Source organism: Xiphias gladius, chromosome 14, assembly GCF_016859285.1.
Source record: "Xiphias gladius isolate SHS-SW01 ecotype Sanya breed wild chromosome 14, ASM1685928v1, whole genome shotgun sequence".
Classification (NCBI taxonomy): domain Eukaryota; kingdom Metazoa; phylum Chordata; class Actinopteri; order Istiophoriformes; family Xiphiidae; genus Xiphias; species Xiphias gladius.
In genome coordinates, this window is record NC_053413.1 from 15002374 (window position 1) to 15021565 (window position 19192).

At 41.0% G+C, this 19192-nt stretch overlaps 2 protein-coding genes across 5 annotated transcripts; both read left to right on the plus strand.

The window, feature by feature from the left end:
- Window positions 1–3143: 3143 nt before the first annotated feature.
- thpo (thrombopoietin) lies at window positions 3144–6325 on the plus strand. 2 transcript variants are annotated; one of them, XM_040144107.1, is made up of 5 exons: window positions 3144–3442; window positions 3560–3684; window positions 3885–3971; window positions 4123–4287; window positions 5148–6325. In XM_040144107.1, the coding sequence occupies exons 1-5, from the start codon at window positions 3430–3432 to the stop codon at window positions 5292–5294; spliced, it is 537 nt and encodes a 178-aa protein (XP_040000041.1). In that variant the 5' UTR covers window positions 3144–3429; the 3' UTR covers window positions 5295–6325. The 2 variants fall into 2 exon arrangements, with proteins under 2 accessions (XP_040000041.1, XP_040000042.1); XM_040144108.1 differs by having other exon boundaries at window positions 5151–6325.
- Window positions 6326–6551: 226 nt separating this feature from the next.
- On the plus strand, window positions 6552–17171 carry LOC120799249 (solute carrier family 12 member 9-like). Of its 3 annotated transcripts, none has more exons than XM_040144269.1 (14): window positions 6552–7004; window positions 8010–8144; window positions 8419–8556; window positions 8641–8747; window positions 9135–9336; window positions 9592–9699; window positions 10557–10668; window positions 11045–11202; window positions 13074–13156; window positions 14440–14564; window positions 14702–14894; window positions 14992–15166; window positions 15473–15623; window positions 15744–15898. In XM_040144269.1, the coding sequence occupies exons 1-14, from the start codon at window positions 6797–6799 to the stop codon at window positions 15781–15783; spliced, it is 1935 nt and encodes a 644-aa protein (XP_040000203.1). In that variant the 5' UTR covers window positions 6552–6796; the 3' UTR covers window positions 15784–15898. The 3 variants fall into 3 exon arrangements, with proteins under 3 accessions (XP_040000203.1, XP_040000202.1, XP_040000201.1); XM_040144268.1 differs by having other exon boundaries at window positions 6553–7004; window positions 8641–8709; window positions 9253–9336; window positions 15473–15619; window positions 15744–17171; XM_040144267.1 differs by having other exon boundaries at window positions 6554–7004; window positions 15473–15619; window positions 15744–17171.
- The last annotated feature ends 2021 nt before the right edge of the window (window positions 17172–19192 follow it).

The window sequence follows — 19192 nt, forward strand, 5'->3', positions numbered from 1 at the left end:
AAATCTACAGCACTGAAAGATGTGGTGCCAAGTGAGACTCAAACCTGAAAGATAACCACGGTTCCAAGGATTCACTGCTGCTTTGTCAGGAGCCAAATATCCATCAGGTTTGCCTATGTGCCTTCAGTTCGATGGAAAAGTTAAAATTTTCACTTTCTCAGGCCAAAGTAAATAGTCGATTCATTGCATAGTTATGAAACTGTACCACCAAAACAGTGGGTCAACAAAGAATTCAAGCTTTAAATTGATGGTATCACATTAAACAGTTTAATTGCAGGCCAATAGCAATTGAATAGCGAACTAACTGATCTAAGAAGACTTAATTTCTCTGAGGGTAAAACCTATGACTGGCTGACAGATAAAACAGTCCTGCACAAGAGTGCAGCTGATTGCCTGTTGGCAAGGCAACCAGTTCAAAGCTTAGGACCACAGGCACCAGAATGAACCAGGGCCTTGGAGAGCGCCTGTGGGATTTCTCCCAAAGACACACACTCTCACAAACAAACACTTCCAGCCACAAATCTCATCATTCATGCTCTTCAGGTTCATATACACCTTGGGCCTACAGCTTGTCATTACATCACATCCCTCCCTCGTATGTGAGGGTAAAGAGTGTCATCGCCTTCATTTTCTCGGGGAGCTGGCAGCCACAGACAAGCTGAGGTACCGTGACCCCGGCAGCAGAGGAACTGGGTGTTCTGCAGCCCCGAGCACCAGCACACTGACCCACATCTCTCCATCTCCACAGGATTCTTTAGAAATACACCATCCACCTCGGCATGGAGGCCAGTGTGGTACCAGCAAAGTCAATGAAAGACGACATGTTTCCTGTCCTTGTTTGTGACAGTGAAGAGAAAAATCAATGGTTTTCTTGTCTTAAGAGAGCTCAGCCTCCACATGATGAGAAAACACAAGAAAATTGTCATATGTATTTGCCAGTCCTTAATATAAAAAATGGTTCTTAAATGGTTAATAAAGCAGTTTAGGGCTTTGATAAGAACTAAATCAAGGTTTGGTTTAGTCAAATGTAATTCTAAATTAATTGTTTCTCATTGTAAGGAAAGTTATTTATTATCATGGGCTTAAGAGTAATATTGCATTTTCTCACACAAATGTTTTACTGCAATACATCTACAGCACTACAAGGACAATGAGTCGTTGATGTGCAACATTAAGATCTACAACCACCTGTGCCCCTTTCTGTTTTGTGTAGCAATTGTCAGTCATTCCTGTTGGCTATAGCTGGCAGAAGACCTAATGGGAAATAACCACAAGATGACACCAGAATAACAGCAAATACATCACAACCCAATCAGACCTTCAATTACCATTTGCCCTTGAGCCGGATATGTACAAAGTTTGGGAGATACGCATGGATTTGAGAGAGAGAGAGAGAAAAGAGACAGTGATCCATCTTGTCAGTACGCAGCATACTTACGGTTTCCACTGGGGCTGCTGTCTTCCTCTTTTTTCTTCTCTCCTCCTCGGGGCTATATTCAGAACCGTCAGCTGTGTTCCTCCATCACGCCTTAGCGGAATAATGACCGAAATAAAGGGGCACACAGCTACAGGTTGCAGCGCACACTTAATCGACGATGTGATCGGGCTGCGGATGACTCCCGTGGATGCCACTTAACTCCACCGGAGGTAAATCTCAGTAGATCCCAGAGACTGGCCCGATGCAGATGCGCACGCCATATAGCACCGCGCCAAAGTTGTCAACACGGCGCGTAATTACCGGCTTTGAGCCTCCAGAGCAGCGCACAGCGGAGCAGGCAGCTGCCGGATGGCTTTGGAGACCAGGAGCGACAACGGCCAGCCGTCTGGGAGCGCGGCTGCATGGGATTGTGAGTCAAAGAAACTCTAGGATAAGATGCTACAGTCTCCTCGTCGGCTCCAGCAGAGGTGGGAGGGAAACAGCGGGGTACCGGGTGTCGTGTCCGTGATGCAATGCGGGTACAGTCAGTGCCATGGCCCGCAGTTGTCTCCTTGTGTGCAGATATCCAGGCGTCCCGGTCATTATCTGCGGAGCCGCGACGCACATTTGTCTAAATTAACGGCGGTCGGGACTGTCTGCAGAGATAGGTGGTGGCTTGGAGGGAGAAAAACAGAACATGTGTTTAGTATTCATGCTCTCTCTGTTTCTCTGCATCTCTCTCTCTCTCTCTCTCTCGCCCTCGCTCTCTCTCTCCTTGTATGTGACAACACACACGCGCACACACACTTGGAGGTCTAATATTAGGCGTCATGCGTCTTAATTATGGCACACATATACAGCTTGGGGCAAATAGAATAGGGCAGGGGCTCAGTCAATGTCCAGGCTGGGGTGATGGAGGTGAGCACGTGTGCCTGGAGTCAGAATGGATGGTGCATTCCCCCATGTTTTCTCCCAGCCATGTCTTTGACAGCTATTATAGATCCTCAAACCCCCACATGGCAATTGTGTTGGAGCATCACCGCGTCCTCCAGCTGCGCCCCCCTGGATGACTGTCTGTATCCGGGTGAAGACCGTTTGTTCACTCCTCGTACTGGGTGATAAATACAGCCACTAAGGCTATTAAACGAACCTCGGATGGATAATCACGTTGGCAGTGTTTTCACCTTGTCCTGCCTACAAAGACCACATGCCTTTTAAAATAGACAATACCGCATGGTCAAAATTGAAGTGTAATTATCACGACAAACGTTACAAGAAAAAAAAAAAAGGTTTGAACTTATTGTGTAAGCTTTTATGAACCTAAATGTGAAAACAATCTGGCTTGCCAGCAACCTTCGACACAGGGTTGTGGGTGTTTAAATTTTGATAAAAAAAACCCCCACTCTTCTCTAAGTCAGGTACATGCATTATGTCAGACAGATAAGTCAACACACACAGGCTGCACAACCACAGACCTCACACACACCCACATGCTGTGTGTGGGCTGTGAAGCTCCCTCTGACATCACTTTTGTGAATTATATGAACTCAAGCTGCTACCTGCATTGGCCAGAACAAACCTTGACAAAAAGCAAATAGCCTGCAACAGTAGTGATTGGATTTGATATCAGCTGTGTAAATTGAGTCTTTCACAATAATAAATCATTAACCTTTTGGTGAGCAAGCATGCTGTCCCTTGAACACTCCAGAAGCCAACTCTGGCCAAACAAGAACCACAATAGTCCCGCTAATAGCAATCAAAGAAATTTCATTTCAGTCTATACCATTTTGTTATGCTGCGCAGCAGGAAAGTTGGAGCGCATCCTGCTCTCAGGCTAGATAACACTCGCACTTCCCACCATTGAATGAGAAGGTTGGAAATCAAGTGGTGAGAAGACAAAAAGGATACACAGCTCCTCTTTACGAGACGCTACAGTGGACACAGGGCATTTTCCACCTGGCAGATCTCTTAATGGAACAAATGTGGACTCATCGGGAGAGGCCAAGCAGGGCATGGCTTTAAGCAGTGAGTAGTGAGCCTAAACTAATCAAAGTTTTACTCATGAAGAAGTGGAAGTGCTATAAAGTGAATAAGGTGGCTTGTGGCGCCTCAGCTTCAGGGTGTGCTTATGTATTGGTCCAGGACTCCTGCTGCTCTGTATGGTAGCCTCTGAGGTGTGGGATGCTGAGACCAAACCCATAGACTTTGTGTGTAACAGATCCGCCAGGAGGGCTATGAATATTGTGGCAGAAATGGAGAGTGCACTGGTGAGTATATAACTGAGTTTCTTTGCAGTTGAGAGATACATTTTCCCAACATTTCTCCATCTCTCTTCCACCAGCTGGGCTGATGTATCTGTTCTTTCTGTTTATCTGTTGTTACCTGTAGTCTCCCATCAGTCTGTGTCTCTGTTGTCCCCGTTTTGTCTGGCTTCTGTCACCTCTTCTCCATGTCTCCTCCTTGGCAGAGTGACTGCAATGGCATCATGACCCTCTCCACACCGGTTCAGCTACCGTGCACAGAGCTTCATGTAGCATCTTGGGAAAACAAATCAGTATGTTGGCAATTGTATGAATACAAAATCCTCCACCATAGTGGATTTATTACTTGTTTACTTTGGATTTTAGCGGTCTACCTTGTTTTTAATCATTCTCTCTAAAAACAGATTTCGTTGCCTTTCTTTTTCTGTATATGTGTTACTGTAGCACCAGGAGAAGCGAGGAGACATAGTTGCATCCTTAAGGCTTCTTATTGAAAGTGTGAAGGTTGTGAGGGCCCTGAGTCAGCCAGGATGTGGTGCTTCAATACTACAGAGGTTGGAGAACAACATCAACAACTACCTGGTCATTCTCACACACCTTCATCTGAGTGTAAGAGGCTTTCATGGTGTACGTGCAAACAAGTGTATAAGCATCCCCAGTGAGCACTGATTTGGTTATTTGTGTGTCAAAAAAGGGAGTGTCAATGTGAGGTTAAAATAGCTATAAATTTGGTTGCAAAGTTTCTGGATGTCTTGAATTCATGTTACCATTTGAATGGGCATATTTCACTGTCAAGAAGATCCTAATTTACAGTTAAATATAGACACTGACATCCTGTTAAAACAGCACTTCACTGTCTAGGAAACTTCTAGGAAATTTTCACTTTTGACTTTAACCTACACGCCTACATGCCTTTTGACCTGCAAACGACCAAATCAAAGATAACTGGGCTCAATCTGTCTCTGTCACTCACACACAAACACAAAATTTGCACGTAGTAACTGAAAACATGTTGATGGGCTTTTCTAAGACTGGTTTGTATTTGATTCAGAGGCACTATCAGTTTCCTCTGGTGTGGAAATATCCTGGTTTCTCATAAGTCTGTGGCTCTCTGGATTGTCTGTGCCTTGGGGGTGATGATATTATGTTGTGTGACCCCGAGCCTTCCTTCCTCAGGACAAGATGAAGATAGCAGCGCATACTTTCCCAGGGAGACAGTTTTTTCAAAAGTCACACAAGTGCAAGCTTGATGTCCTGTTATCGGTGTTTTACATATTTTTCAAATTTGGGAAGTTAATTTGTGGATTTCTGCTGTCAAGAATCAGTTTTTATCAGTAAATAGTGACATTTTTGAAATGTTGGGTGTTTTGTCACCCTCCCTTTTGGTTTGATGTCCAGCCACCATTTCTCACTTTTGTTCATATTCTTTCTGTTCATTTTAACATTATCTTCATTATTGTGTTTTCCAGCAGGGGCCAGTGGTGAGTCCATTATTGTCTTGTGTGCCTGGAAGCTCCCAGAGTCTGAGCGCAATCCTGTTGAGCTACAACCAACTGATCTCAGGCAAACTGGAGCTGTTCATGGTTAAACTGGAAGACAGATGCACTTACCAGTGACACAAAAACAACTTCAGTGGATCCATTATTCTTCACAAATGGGTGATGATTTCAACTCTACTGGAGGCCCAAGTCAATAAGGTCCACTAGTGCAAAATGGCAGGACTGATCTGGATTTTCTCCTCACCCTTTCTCAAAATTCTCATGTGTAAAAGGTGTGCTCTTCTACCTTATGTAGACTCATACTCTTTAAGGGTAAAAAAACAGAAATACACCCATTTCTGCTGGTTACTGACAGGAACTACATCTGGATAAGTAGAGGAAAATAAAAGACAGCAATATGTCTGTGATGATGAGCATCATGGACAAATGAATGTATGATAGGATGGGCAGTTCTACGTAAAATTCTACATAAAGCTAAGGATGCTTTATATTTGGTTTTAGGCTTCTGAAAAAAATTCAAGCCTGCAATCTTCCAAAAGGCAAGTAGCTTCTCTGTTTCCATGTAGCTCACCGGCAGCTTCTCCAAGTCTCCACTGTATGCAAAATGATCAAAATCTAAAAGACTGTTTCATGTTAGAGACTGTTCTCCAGTTTGATCACATGGCCAGAACCAAAACGTCAACTTGGTTTTTTGAATTCATGTTTTCAGGACAGATTTGTTTTGCTCCTTAATCAGTGGTACAAAGGTCTTGCAAAGTGGTTACTATGCTAATAGCGCCAGACAGTCATTGCACATTAAATTAGAAATCGTATATGGGCTACTTATCAAAAACACTTACTGAAGAATAATGATGACTGGAAAATACTGCCGTATCTTTCTGGTATAAATATAGTGATCAGATTTTTGTTTATTTTCATTGCACTTTCAGATCTTATTTCTGTTTACATTTTTTTTTTAAAGGTTATGCTTTGCTGTAGATGTGTGCATGTTCCTATGTATTGCTTTTTTTTCAATTCAGGAAAGCTTCGGTTTCTTTGTGAATGTCTGTAAATGTAAATGCCCAGATTTTGTATCTAAGGACATTTTTGCAACACTATACCAATACGAATGCTGTTTAAGATGAGACAAAATCTTTGCAATATAAAATGCAATAAACTATCAGAATCATTCAACCCATTATTTAATTATTCGTGACTTTTTTTTTTTTTTTTTTGTATTTCAGCTGGGTTAGTTTGTTAGCTGGGTTAGTTAGGTAGATGGTTGTTTTGCTTTTAGGTAGGCTAGTTATTTGCTAAATGCTGTCAACAGATACAGCGCGTAAACAAATTAGCCGGCGGATATCAATCAAGGCTGAAATGCTGAGTGATTGGATGAGCCAATTACGGGAAGCAACGTCATTTTCCAGCTCATTAGTAGATCGCCGTTACCTGCAGAAGGTGAGCCGGGCCTGGTATAGGGGGGCATACGGAGGTGAATGGCGGCTAACCAGGTAGCTAACGCTGGTAGATATCACCATAGCTACAACACTTTAGAGGTTAGATTTTAGTTGAGCACGTGCGCTTTAAGGGTTTTTCAGTCGACGCTGCAGTCGCCGTTAATTGCCGTTAACTTAACCGCCATGTCAGAAAAGGCTCCACTTCTACATTACCGACTCACCACCAGCACCGGTCCGGAGCCGAGAGATGTAGCCCAACACAGCCGGGCCAAGGCGGACAGAGACGGTCGACGGTCCAAGGACAAAACCGCCCGAAAGCTCGGAGTGGTGTTTGGAGTGGTCATACCAACTTTACTGTCCATGTTCAGCGTCGTCGTCTTCCTGCGAATCGGTGAGTAGGGGTCTTCCACTATAGAAGTACTAAAAGAAACGCTTTTACAGGAATTTTTTACAGGAATAAATCTTCGGGGGAAATTGTTGCCTTCGCTCAATTTACCCCAGGCTAGCAGTAGGCGAGTTTAGGGCTGCAACCAAATGAGATTGTTTTCGTTATCGAATAATCTGTTATCTCAATCGTTATTTCCTCGATTAGTTAAGTAATCGTTTTGTCAAAATAAATAATGCCCATTATAAGTTCCCACAGCTCAAACTGAGTCTTTTAAACGTCACGTTTTGTCCAAACTCAAGAGAGATTCAGTTTCCTATCATGTATGAAAACAAAAAGCATCTAATCCCTCACATTTGGCATTTTTAGATTAGTTGATTAAAAAATAGTTGCTGATTAATTTTCTGTTGATCGACAGTTCAGTTAATTTAGTTAACTAATTGTTGCAGCTCTCACTGAATTAGATCAATTCAATAGGGTCTTGGTAAAATACAAATGCTATCTCAACTGATTTCACTTGAAAAAAATACTTATTGAAATTTTGCTTGGCTTGTGTTTTCAGGGACTGCAGCCAGAAGGATCAACATATCTAGCTAGTCGATAAAATGATGCAAAACTGTTTCTGAAGCAGAGGGTGACATCTTCATTTTGCGTATTTGGTCCTATTAACTGTACCAAATTCAAAGAGTCGGTTTACTACGATTTATAATACAGTGAAAAGCAGCAATTTTTTTCAAATTTAAGAATCTGGAAGAAAAGGTTTTGACACACTGCTTGAGAAATAACTGAAACAAGTAATATATTTTTCAGACTTGTTAAGTTTTCTGTTGAACAACTAAACGATGAATCACCTAATCATTTAAGCATTATTTTCATCCATATCTAAATGATGGAATAGAGCTGTTGAGAAAAAGTTTCAGCATGTTACTCAGCAAACAATAGTAATGCGGTAGGCCTGAGATAAACATTAGGCTACATTATAAATAAAAGATTTCCTCCTACTTTTTGCAGGATTTGTTGTGGGTCAAGCAGGGCTCTATCAGTCTATTGCCATGTTCCTGGTGGCCTACTTCATTATCACCATGACTGTGCTTTCTGTGTCCGCCATCTCCACCAATGGAGCTGTAGACGCTGGAGGCGCCTACTGTATCCTTTACTGCTGAGAGAGACTTGGGCTCTAGCCTAAAAACCTTACTTGTGTGTTTGTGTTGAAGACTGACTATTGAATGGACAAAAGATGTCCCTGGACTGAAATTCTCCCCATGATTTTCTTTATCCACAGATGGCAAAGGTTTCCTCTTGGTGTAATTCTCACTAGTGGTTGATTCTTCAGTCTTTATTAGATGAAATATTGTGTCCAGTCTTACGTGGTTTACATTTATGAATTTGGAGTCAGAAATTCCTCAACTTGCATCCCCAGACATGATCAGCCGAGCCCTGGGTCCAGAGTTTGGCGGCAGCATTGGGATCATGTTTTTCTTTGCCAATGTGTGCGGCAGTGCTCTCTACATTTTGGGTCTGGTTGAGGCTATCGTGTCTGTCTTTGGCATCCCTGAAGGTAAAGCCCATTTGGACATGATGCAACATCCAGGGACGTGTGTGTTGATACATTGATTAACCCTTTTTTAATGTCACTTCTCAGAGGGTGCTGCAGCTGTTGCAGGTCATCATCAGGTGTTGCCTTCAGGATACTGGTGGTCTGTGCTTTATGGTACTGTCCTGCTCTTCCTGTGTTTCATTGTCTGCTTGGTGAGATGTCATTATTTTCATTTTATTTATTTTTTTTTAAATTAGATACATTTTTTCACCCCTCTTGGGTTTATAAAAATTGTGTAGATCCTTGGTCTCGGACCAACCTGACAATCAAGCGAAAACCCGAACTTGACATTGGTTCAAGGGTTAAAGTCAGAGGTTCAGCAAATATTTTATTACTCATCACTGGTCCATAAATGGCCGAATCAAATTTTATTGCTGTCTGTTTTTCATATCTAGCTTTGGACCAAGATGTTTGATGGACAAATGCTCTGGCCATATACTGACTGATGTCGCCAACCTGTTGCAAGGGGGACAAAAATGCTTATCTAGATATATGATATGTGCCACTAATTCCTCAATGCACCATGTTTGTCATCACAGGTGGGAGCCCACATCTATGCCAAAGCCACCTTTATCATTTTCATCATAGTCATGACAGTCCTGGCTTCCATATTCGTCAGTTTCTTCATTGTGGGGCCTGTTATGGTTTTTCTGCCAGATACTTCTGTTCTAAATAGCACCAGCCTGACCACCGCCAATTATACTGGTTTCCGGCTCCACACCTTGAAGGGCAACCTATTGCGTAAGAGTGGGACATGTTACCGTTATATTGTAAAATGTAATGGATGCACATTTCATAGGCTCTGAAGTCTTTTTAAACAATGTTGGACCTGCGGTGAAAAAAACTTACAATATCAGTTCTGATTAGTTAGCTCAGGACTTTGATCTGTTCAAGCAGACTGCATAAAAATATGCTGTATCGAATATGCTGTAGATCCCTGTTTGAACAGGTGATCTGATATGTATGAATCATCAAGCCTCCTGTAACTCCTTCTAGCCAGTTACACAGCAGACTACACCACCGGAGCCATGATGAGTTTTGCCACTGTGTTTGCTGTCATGTTCAATGGCTGCACTGGAATCATGGCAGGCTCCAACATGTCAGGTAAGATGGTGTTTAAAATAACTTCAATAAATAAACAGTGGAAGGGCAAACAAAAGTTTTTTTTTTTTTTTTTTTATTATATCTTGCTGTGTGCCACTAGAAGAAGGAAGGAACCCATAGTTTTTTCTCAATTCAGGGGCTGGATTATGTGACAATCACAAAACCCAAAGCCCATCAAGGTATCTGCATCTCCTCTCCCAATCAGATGGTCCAGCCTCATAGGGCCCAGAACTAAGGATGCATTCATGCGATGCTCATCAACATGAACAAACACGAAGTACAAACATTTCCAAGTTTAGCACCAAAAAGCTGCCCTTAAACAGCCAACAAAGTGTTAATACCAGTTGTAAACTGGGACAGGTTTACATTATACTGTAATATCGGACATTTAACGTAAGCACATGATGGATAGGTTGCAAATGGTGGTCAGATAAATAATAAATATATCTATTTCTATTTCTCTAATGTCCTGATTATTCAACATGTCCAGGCTGCTTAGGATGACAGTAATTGAAATTTATGATTTGTATTTATTTATTTATTTATTTTTAGACTTTTCAGTAATTATTTCTGCTTCATGAGATTTATTTTACCACTGACAAGTGACCAACGTGTGATATTTGGTAAGTGGATGAGGATCACCTGATTGAACCTTGAAACAACTGACCAGCACACAACAGATTATGAGATGCTGAGGGAAATGCGAGTTTCATTTGTCAAACTTTGGCAGAAGAAAGCTGCTTTTCTCAGCAACATTTGATGAGGGGACATGTAACTGGAACAGGAAATACAGATTTTAGTGGATCCAGCCCTTAATTCAAGACAAAGTATATATAAACTTTTAATGTGTTTTGCAGGTGATCTGAAAAACCCCAGCTATTCCATCCCAAGAGGAACTCTTGCGGCTGTCCTTATAACTTTCATCACATACAATCTGCTTAGTCTGCTGGCTGCATGGTCCTGTGACCGGTTAGACACACACATGCAGACAAACACACTTTAAATACAACTAGCACAAATAAGCAGCAATATAACAAATGTTTCTGTAGGTGTCATTGGCATCAAAGTCTGATCTGTAAAAAATTTGCCAATAACACTGTGGTCACGTAAATATTTAATGGAGGATTATTCAAAAGAAGTTGCTGCATTCAAGCACTTTTTCTTTTGCATATTTTTGCTGTCTATTTCAGAGATAGAATATCTTAGTTGTAGTTTGAGATTTTACTCATGGATTTATTTTGTTTTCAGACATGTTAATTGATTTAAAATAATGTGGTAACCTGCCGAATCAGTTATTTAGTACATTGACTCATTTCATATTTGGAATTTTATCCATCATTCCTAGTCACCTACTCCAAAGAGACTACAGTTTCCTGGGAGACATCAATATATGGCCGCCCCTGGTGACAGTCGGGATTTACTCCTCCACTATGTCTGCTGCCATGAGTAATCTGATAGGAGCCTCCAGGATCCTATATGCTCTGTCCAAAGACAACCTGTTTGGTGAGATTCTTGACCTTGTGTCCTGCTGCCAGATTTTTGGTTAAAATATATTGCCCATTGTCCCTAACATTAAGAATTACATACTAAAGAGCAGCAAATGATTTTATGTTAATTGGCAGAGTGGGTTTTTAGCTGATGTGGCCTCTATTCCTGTGGTGAAAGGGATTTAATCACGAATCTTGATAGTTAGGTTATGACCAGGCTTAAATAGATGATCCAGAGTAAATGAAAGCATATCCAACTACAGCTGGTCTTCTATAAAGCGGAGTCAACATTTTTAATAATCATAACCTACGTCTCAAATGTGAGAAATTGAGTTATTTCATAATTTCTCGTTTTTCCTAGTGCAGGCATGTTAATTTGGAAAGCATCATTTGATAACAGATGGCTTGCAGTGTTGACTTTCTCAGAAGAAAAAAAATCCCCTCATTGTGTCTTTGGCTTAAGGACGAGTGCAGGATGACTCAGTTCATCTGATTTAGCACGCTGAGAAATAACGGATAGAGAGTGGCTGTTTTTGTTAATGTTATAGAGTCCTGTTTGAAATTATTGGAACCCCTGAATTTTAAGTGCAGAATTTAGAATATCTTCAGAAATGAATGCAAATTGACCAATTTTGTATAATCAAAATATTTTTAATTAAATGTCCAAAGTTACTGGACACAAAAATAAATATAAAAAACAAAACTTGCATAATAGTGAAATAATGTAAACACAGAATTTACCCCAATACAATTATTGGCACCCTTCATTAATATTTGGTTGCAGAACGTTTGGCAACAATAGCAGCCTCAATGTTTTTTGTAGCCGTCTAGTGAGTACTGCCACTCTTCCATTGCCATGCATTCAAGCTCTTTTAAGTCTGCAAGAGTCCTTTTTGCAATGGCAGATTTCAGCTCTCTACAAAGGTTTTCAATGGGATTAAGGTCGGGACTCATTACTGCCCAGTTTAAAACAATTAAAAATAATAAAAATACATTCAGTGCTTCCAGAGGCAGCAAAGCAACCCCACAGCATGATGGAACCTCCACCATGTTTTACAGTAGGTAGGGTCGTCTTTTCCTTATGGGCTTCAATTTGTCGTCTATAAAGAAACTGATGTACTGCATTCCCAAAGACCTCTACTTTGTTTTCATCTGTCCATAGAACATTATCCCAGAAAGACTGTGGGTTGTCTATGAAAGTTTTTGCAAACATTAGTCTTGCCATTTTGAGTCTTTCAATACTGGTGTCCTCCTTGCTCTTGCCCATGGAGCCCTACTTGGTTTAGTGTGTGGTGTATGGTACAAGCTGAAACCACCCCTCCGGATTGCTCCAGGTAACTCTAAAGCTCTTTAGATGTCATGCGTGGTGTTTTTTCTCTCCTCATATCAAACTTCAAACTTTACTCATTGAGTTTCTTCTTAGCTCCACTTCCTTGGAAGCGTCTTAACAGTTTTATGACTGTGAAACTTGTTTAACATTACAAACTGTTGAAACAAGGATTTCACAATATTTGGCGATTGCCTTTCGATTTGTTATGTTTTCTTATGGTAGCATTTCTGGTGCTCTCAGACAGCTCACTTGTCTCAGCCAGTGTGATAAAAAGAATATGGAAACAATCAGCCCCTTTAATGCAGTAAAACCACCATTCATTGGTAAATTCAGGTCAGGTAAACACTGGTAATTGTGTCAAGAATGCATTTCATGTCTATCTTTTTTTATTTCACTATATGAAAGCTTTTTGTTGTTCAGTAACTTTGGACATTTTATTAAATATTCTGATTATACAAAACTGGTTTAGTTTGCATTTATTTCTGAAGATATTCTAAATTCTGTACTTAAAATTCAAGGGTGCCAATAATTTCAACCAGGACTGTAAATCTCCACAGGTGGTGTCCTGGCTCTAGCGAGGAAAACATCTCGGAGTGGGAACCCTTGGGCCTCTGTGCTGGTCTCCTGGTTGCTTGTACAGGTAGGATATTACAATGTATACAAGGAGTTATGACAATTTTCCTGTGCTTAGTCTACAGCGACTCCACTTGAGCTCTGCTTAAGCTCAAACTGTCACTTCCCTTGCCCGTTTAGTCAGCACCTTCCTGTTCGTATTGCTCTTTCACCTTCCTTTTTATACTGTGCTTTTCACTAGTGACCCATTTCAAAATTTTGGCTTCTATGTCTGTTTAGCCACACTCCAAATGGATATTTTTATTTTTTTTTTCACCATTGTGCATAGACAGCTACCCATAACCCCTGGAAATAATGCCTGAAGAAGGAATATCAACAGTAAGGGCAGTAATAAAAAAATTAAACTGATGATGAGAAATTACAGCCCTCTACACCCAAATTGTTTTTCTTTAGTTGTAGTTTCGCTTTCTGGTTCTAATGTGTAAAAGCAATGGGAGGCATCCCTTTCAGTAGTGGGGTGGAAAAAGTCTGAACATTCTTGCCCTAATTTTATAATACACTGTTACTGCAATTGCAGTAACATTTACATTATACTGCATATTGCCACTGCTTTTTAGAGCTGGAATGGAGACAGATATATTAGCAGCTAAGATCTGGATTGTCTGATCCTCCCCTACCACTCAGCGGTGAAAACATTTTGTGTGTTGTCGTGCTTGGCTTCGGATTTGCTGAACGTTTGTCAAATGAATAGCACTAAAAGCTTGAAAGGTTTTGCCAGGGAGACAGAGCAGGGTACTGTCCTTTTTACACTAGTAAGTGAACCATTCATTTCACTACCATATTTAGCCTCAGCATATTAGCTAGATAAACAAGGTTTGTAACATTTTATGTTGCTTTAATTTTCAAGCAAAGTCATGGACGTGTATAATATAGCTGTAATAAGAACCAGTAAAGTTGTTTATTGTTATGGTTTATATTGGTCAAGCGACACCAGGGTTCTGAAGCTTCCCATGTAGTCTAGATTTAGGGAGCTATATTGTTTGTATACATTGTTCCCAGTTACACTAATGTGTGTGCCAAAGCCGGCTCAGATGTATTGCTAGATTTATTACATATTTGAATTGTTAGTTTAAAATGTTCCAACGTGAATAAGATCTAAGCAGCTAAAACTACTTTTCTGTACTAAAACTGAATTAACAACAACAAAATAAATTCGTAGGTGGTCATTTTGGTAAATCTCTAACAGCCTAGTCTTTAGAGCCTCTTGTGTTTTACACAGCTGTTCCTTTTTAAGTGGTGCTTTGAATGGAGAGTGTAAGCCAAATGAATGTTCTTTATTCCTCCCACTAGGTGGTGCTGTTTGCTGGTAAATTGAACACCATAGCTGGTATTGTAACTATCTTCTTCCTGTTGGTCTATGCTGCTGTGAACCTGGCCTGTTTGGCTCTCGAATGGGCTTCTGCACCAAACTTCAGGTAAAGTGTAAGATGCTGTAGTAAGCGAAGTTTTCTATTCTGGATTTTATTTACAAAAACATAATTAAAAATCATTTTTATTCCATATCCTGTCATTCTCCTAATTTTTTTTTTTTTTTTTTTTTTTTTAAATGTAGACCCTCATTCCGTTGTTTTACCTGGCATACTTGCACACTGGGCATCCTTGGCTGCCTGGTCATGATGTTCCTGATCAGTGCCATTTATGCCTTTGCCAGCATAGCCTTTATGCTGCTGCTCGTGATGCTTATCCACTACCTTGGTCCCATCAGCAACTGGGGATACATCAGCCAGGCTCTCATCTTCCACCAGGTGCAAAAAACAAACCATCTTTCTCACATAAAGCAATATTATTAAAAAAATTTCCATGACTAAATAAATCACCACATCCCACTTTTCATTCACTCAGGTACGTAAGTACCTGTTGATGTTGGATGTGCGTAAAGACCACGTGAAGTTCTGGAGGCCCCAGGTCTTGCTGATGGTGGCAAATCCTCGCAGCTGTACAGGTCTCATGACCTTCATTAATGACTTGAAGAAAAGTGGCCTCTATGTACTGGGACATGTAAGGCTGGGTTTACTAGGTATGAATTTTTAGGTAGGAGACGGGCAAAATTAACATTTATAGTATTGAGCCCTCTGTGTGCTTTAAAGCTATTGAAGCCTTTAGAGGTGGCTTTTTAATAGTTGATAGTTAAAGCCTTTGACGAGAACAACAGTCATGGTAAGCTTCCTACATATCAGTTGCAATGATTTCTAATGAGTTTTCACAATGAGGTTAAAGTATAAAAATGTCCAGAGAAACTTATTAAACCCCCCCCCCCCCCCCCTACTGGTAACTCACAACCAACACATACTGCCATTGAATGATGGGTCTCTTCTCTCTGCAGATGAGTTGCCCTCTGATCCTTTGCAGAGCCATTACGATTCCTGGCTGTCTCTAGTGGACCATCTAAACATCAAGGCATTTGTCAACCTTACCCTGGCTGACTCTATTCGACACGGAGTTCAGAACCTGCTTTTCATTACAGGATTTGGTAGGCAAGTTTACCTTATTGCTGTACGGTGATGTCAGTTTTCCATCACTGGACTTTGATAATGTATTACAAAGCTTACAGTTGTTATCCAAAATGCACATTTCATACATATGCTTGCTTCTAGGTGGAATGAGGCCAAACACCATTGTCTTGGGTTTCTATGATGACTGCACCCCTCAAGACCACCTCCAAGGTAAAATTCTTGTGTCTACAGGCTATGGCTTAGATGCAGTCTGTCCAACCAAAGACCCTGGAGACCAAAGGTCCCCCTTCTTCCCCAATGTGCGGGCTGCTGAGGAAGCCAAAGACCTTCAGGAAGAGGAATATGTGTCAGTGATTGCTGACGCTGTAAAAATGGGGAAGAATGTGACACTGGCTCGTTACTTCAACCAGTTCAACCGTGAAGAGGTCTTGGGGTCAGAAAGAAAAATTGGAGGCCACCAAAGCATGACAGGACCCTTTGTTGATGTGTGGCCTCTGAATCTGCTTCGACCAGACAGCCGTGGCTATGTCGACATCTGCTCACTGTTCCTCCTGCAGCTGGCCTGCGTGCTTAAAGAGACCCGTGCCTGGAAGCAGGCAAAACTCCGCCTCTTCCTGTGTGTGGAGGCTGGTTGCAGTCTGCAGGAAGAGGAGGAGACGAAACTCAGGGTGATGCTAAAGGAACTAAGAATCTCAGCCCAGGTGCAGATGGTGGCTTGGGACCAGGTGGTAGCGCTGCACTGGCAGAGACAAGGAGGAAGGGAGAGAGGGAATCTAATAGAGTCTGCACAGAATGAAGAGAGTATGGAGAGAGAAGAAGCTGAAGCTGAAAATGAAAAGGGTATCCAGACATTCCCCAATAATGCTGCTCATCTAACAGATGAATATATCTGTGCTGTGAACAATCTGATTCACCGACATGGAGCCCCTAAGCCTGCTGTGCGTTTCCTGTATTTGCCACGCCCACCAGCAGACACAAGCCGCTACTGTGCCTACCTGCACCAGGTGGACCTGTTGAGTCGAGACCTCGGCCCAACATTACTCATTCACGGAGTCACACCTGTGGTCACTACTGATCTCTAGATTTTTTACTATCAACTCTTGATCCATCATTGATCCTGATTCTGTATTGTTCATCAATGGAAGTGCTTGTTGCCACCAGTTTATTCACCTGAGATTTGAGCTGTGAAGCACAGTATCTGACCTGGGACTGAGATCAGAAAGTCATACCCAAATTTAGCATTTATACAGTTAATATTTCCCCTACATAAATAAGACACTACAAAATGGTTTTGAATTCAAGGTTACTTCTGTGATCCTGAAAGTTATGAGCTGTGGCATGCGATTGTATAATTTCTACGTTTGGGGAGGGAAAGGAGGGCAATTTCTTACAGTTCTCTCCCTCAGTTAAATTTGGTATGAGAAAGTATTAGTCCCATACTCTTGCTTAACTTGCTTAACATACTCTTGTATTCGTTAAAGTAATTACATGCTGGAACCGAGCTTCAACATTGTGATTGTTTTTTGTTTGTTCATGTTAATAGAAAAAATAAATTGAATTGTTATATTACCTCTTTCTCTTTTCTACAGTTTTATTATAATTGAGCAGAGAAAGGCCTGCTGCTAGTAAATAACTTTTGATTAGTCTCCTGGATCTTACAAAGCTATCTTGAAATCCATATATCCAGTTTGGTCTACCAAGAGCAGAGCTGAAGCATAACTGAGACCTCCCTGTTGACCACCTGCAGAGGGCGATATATGTCCAGCATCATGGCTGTGGTGATTTGTTGCTGAATCAAGCCTGCCTTTACTAGGCTGTTAGCATACTACAGTAATAGTGCTAATGCCAGTTGATAAATATGATTCTGTACATTTGGCACATGTAGGCTAATCTGGTGTGTCACAGGTTTTCTGTATCTCAAACTAGCAGCCGCTGACTCACCAGACCAGTACTGATCTCATGGTTGACTGCTGGCATAATCTCAGATTATATCCTGTTTGCAAGATGTTGAAATGCTATTGCTTCACAAGGGTGTGTTTGTATTGTAAATGGCACAAAATGATTTTAAAGTAACTACCATTTTCTTCATCTTTATCTAAATGTGTACGTATGAATGTGCGGCAACTTCCTGTTACCTCCCCAAAGGAGCAGAAATTATGTGATTGTCCATAACCAGAACATCTGCATTTCAGTGGCTCTGTAGGAATGAAATTTGGTATACACATCACATGGACATTTACAAGAAGAAACAACCTGCAGATATGACAAAGCTCATGCAAAGCTAATGTCATACATAATACTTAGTACTCGCACACTGCTGTCCCATTCACACTGTCACATTCAAAGAATTTTTAGCCCATACAACCCCTTAACATTTTCACTGAGCACATATATTAAAATTTCTAATTCTCCAGCACTTCGGACTTCGAGAGGATTTGGAGAGGCCAGTATTCGGTGTTTACATACATACTCCAAACATTTAGATATTCATCGAATTCAATATCATGAGTCTGATATGTTGAATCTGGCTTTTCTAACATTTCTGACTTTGACTTTTGTACAGGAGGATGCTTCATGTATGCATGTAGTTAAGTTATCAACATAATTTGGTTTGCCAATTGCCAAATGAAGCAGCTCTCATCCGGGCTACGAGCTGTTTAATCAGGAGAGGCTAACAGATGGAGATGTTTAAAGAGTAGGAAAAAGGCCCATGGACACTGGTTCTAATGAAAACTGGAGGTGAATGGGATGGATGGTTGCATCGATCTCGAAGGTAAATAGACCATGAACGTAGTTCTGATTGAACTTTCACTAAGGTTCATTCGAGTATTAAGTTACAATACACTGAACTACCCGAATGACGCAGTATATCATTTGGCACAGGAACTATGTGGTGGGCAATGGTAAGACTGTACCTACTGACGTAGAGCCAGCGTCATCTGTGGCATATATCACGTTTGGATAGAGAGAATTGAATGAATTTGTACAGAGGAGTATTGAGACCCACCTACACATCACTGACAAACTGCATGTGGGAAGGAGTGTGTTCACAGATGGAGGCAGATTGGGCTCAAAGTACTATTAAGGGATACCACATTCACAGATGAAGAAACATGACCATCTAAGACTATCAATAATGGACTAGATATTTTCTTTTCTACAAATTTATTTGGAAATCACAAAGACGCTATAGTGCAGCTGTAGACATACCCAAATGGTTGGAGCAGTTTTTGGCGTCAGATTGAGCGTTGTCCTTTTTGTCTGCCTAAGCCAACAAGTGGAAAGCTGGAAGGACTGAATCCCTTCTGACTGGTGATTGGCCGGGAGAAAGATTTGCTGATGCAGGAAAAAATAATGAGGTCTTCTGCAATACTCGTGTTTTTTGAAAGAGCAGTCAGGGATATAGGCACTTGGTGTATTAGTTTCCCCTGAAAAAAATCCAGAAAGTGTTTTTCTCTAAAATCAAACGTACGGTATAAAATAATGAATATAAATAGTTGGAGCATTATTTTTGATTCAAGGTAGACTTGGTTATCAATATTTAGAGACTGGAGATGGAAAAAGACTTTTTATATACTCTAGCCTACAGC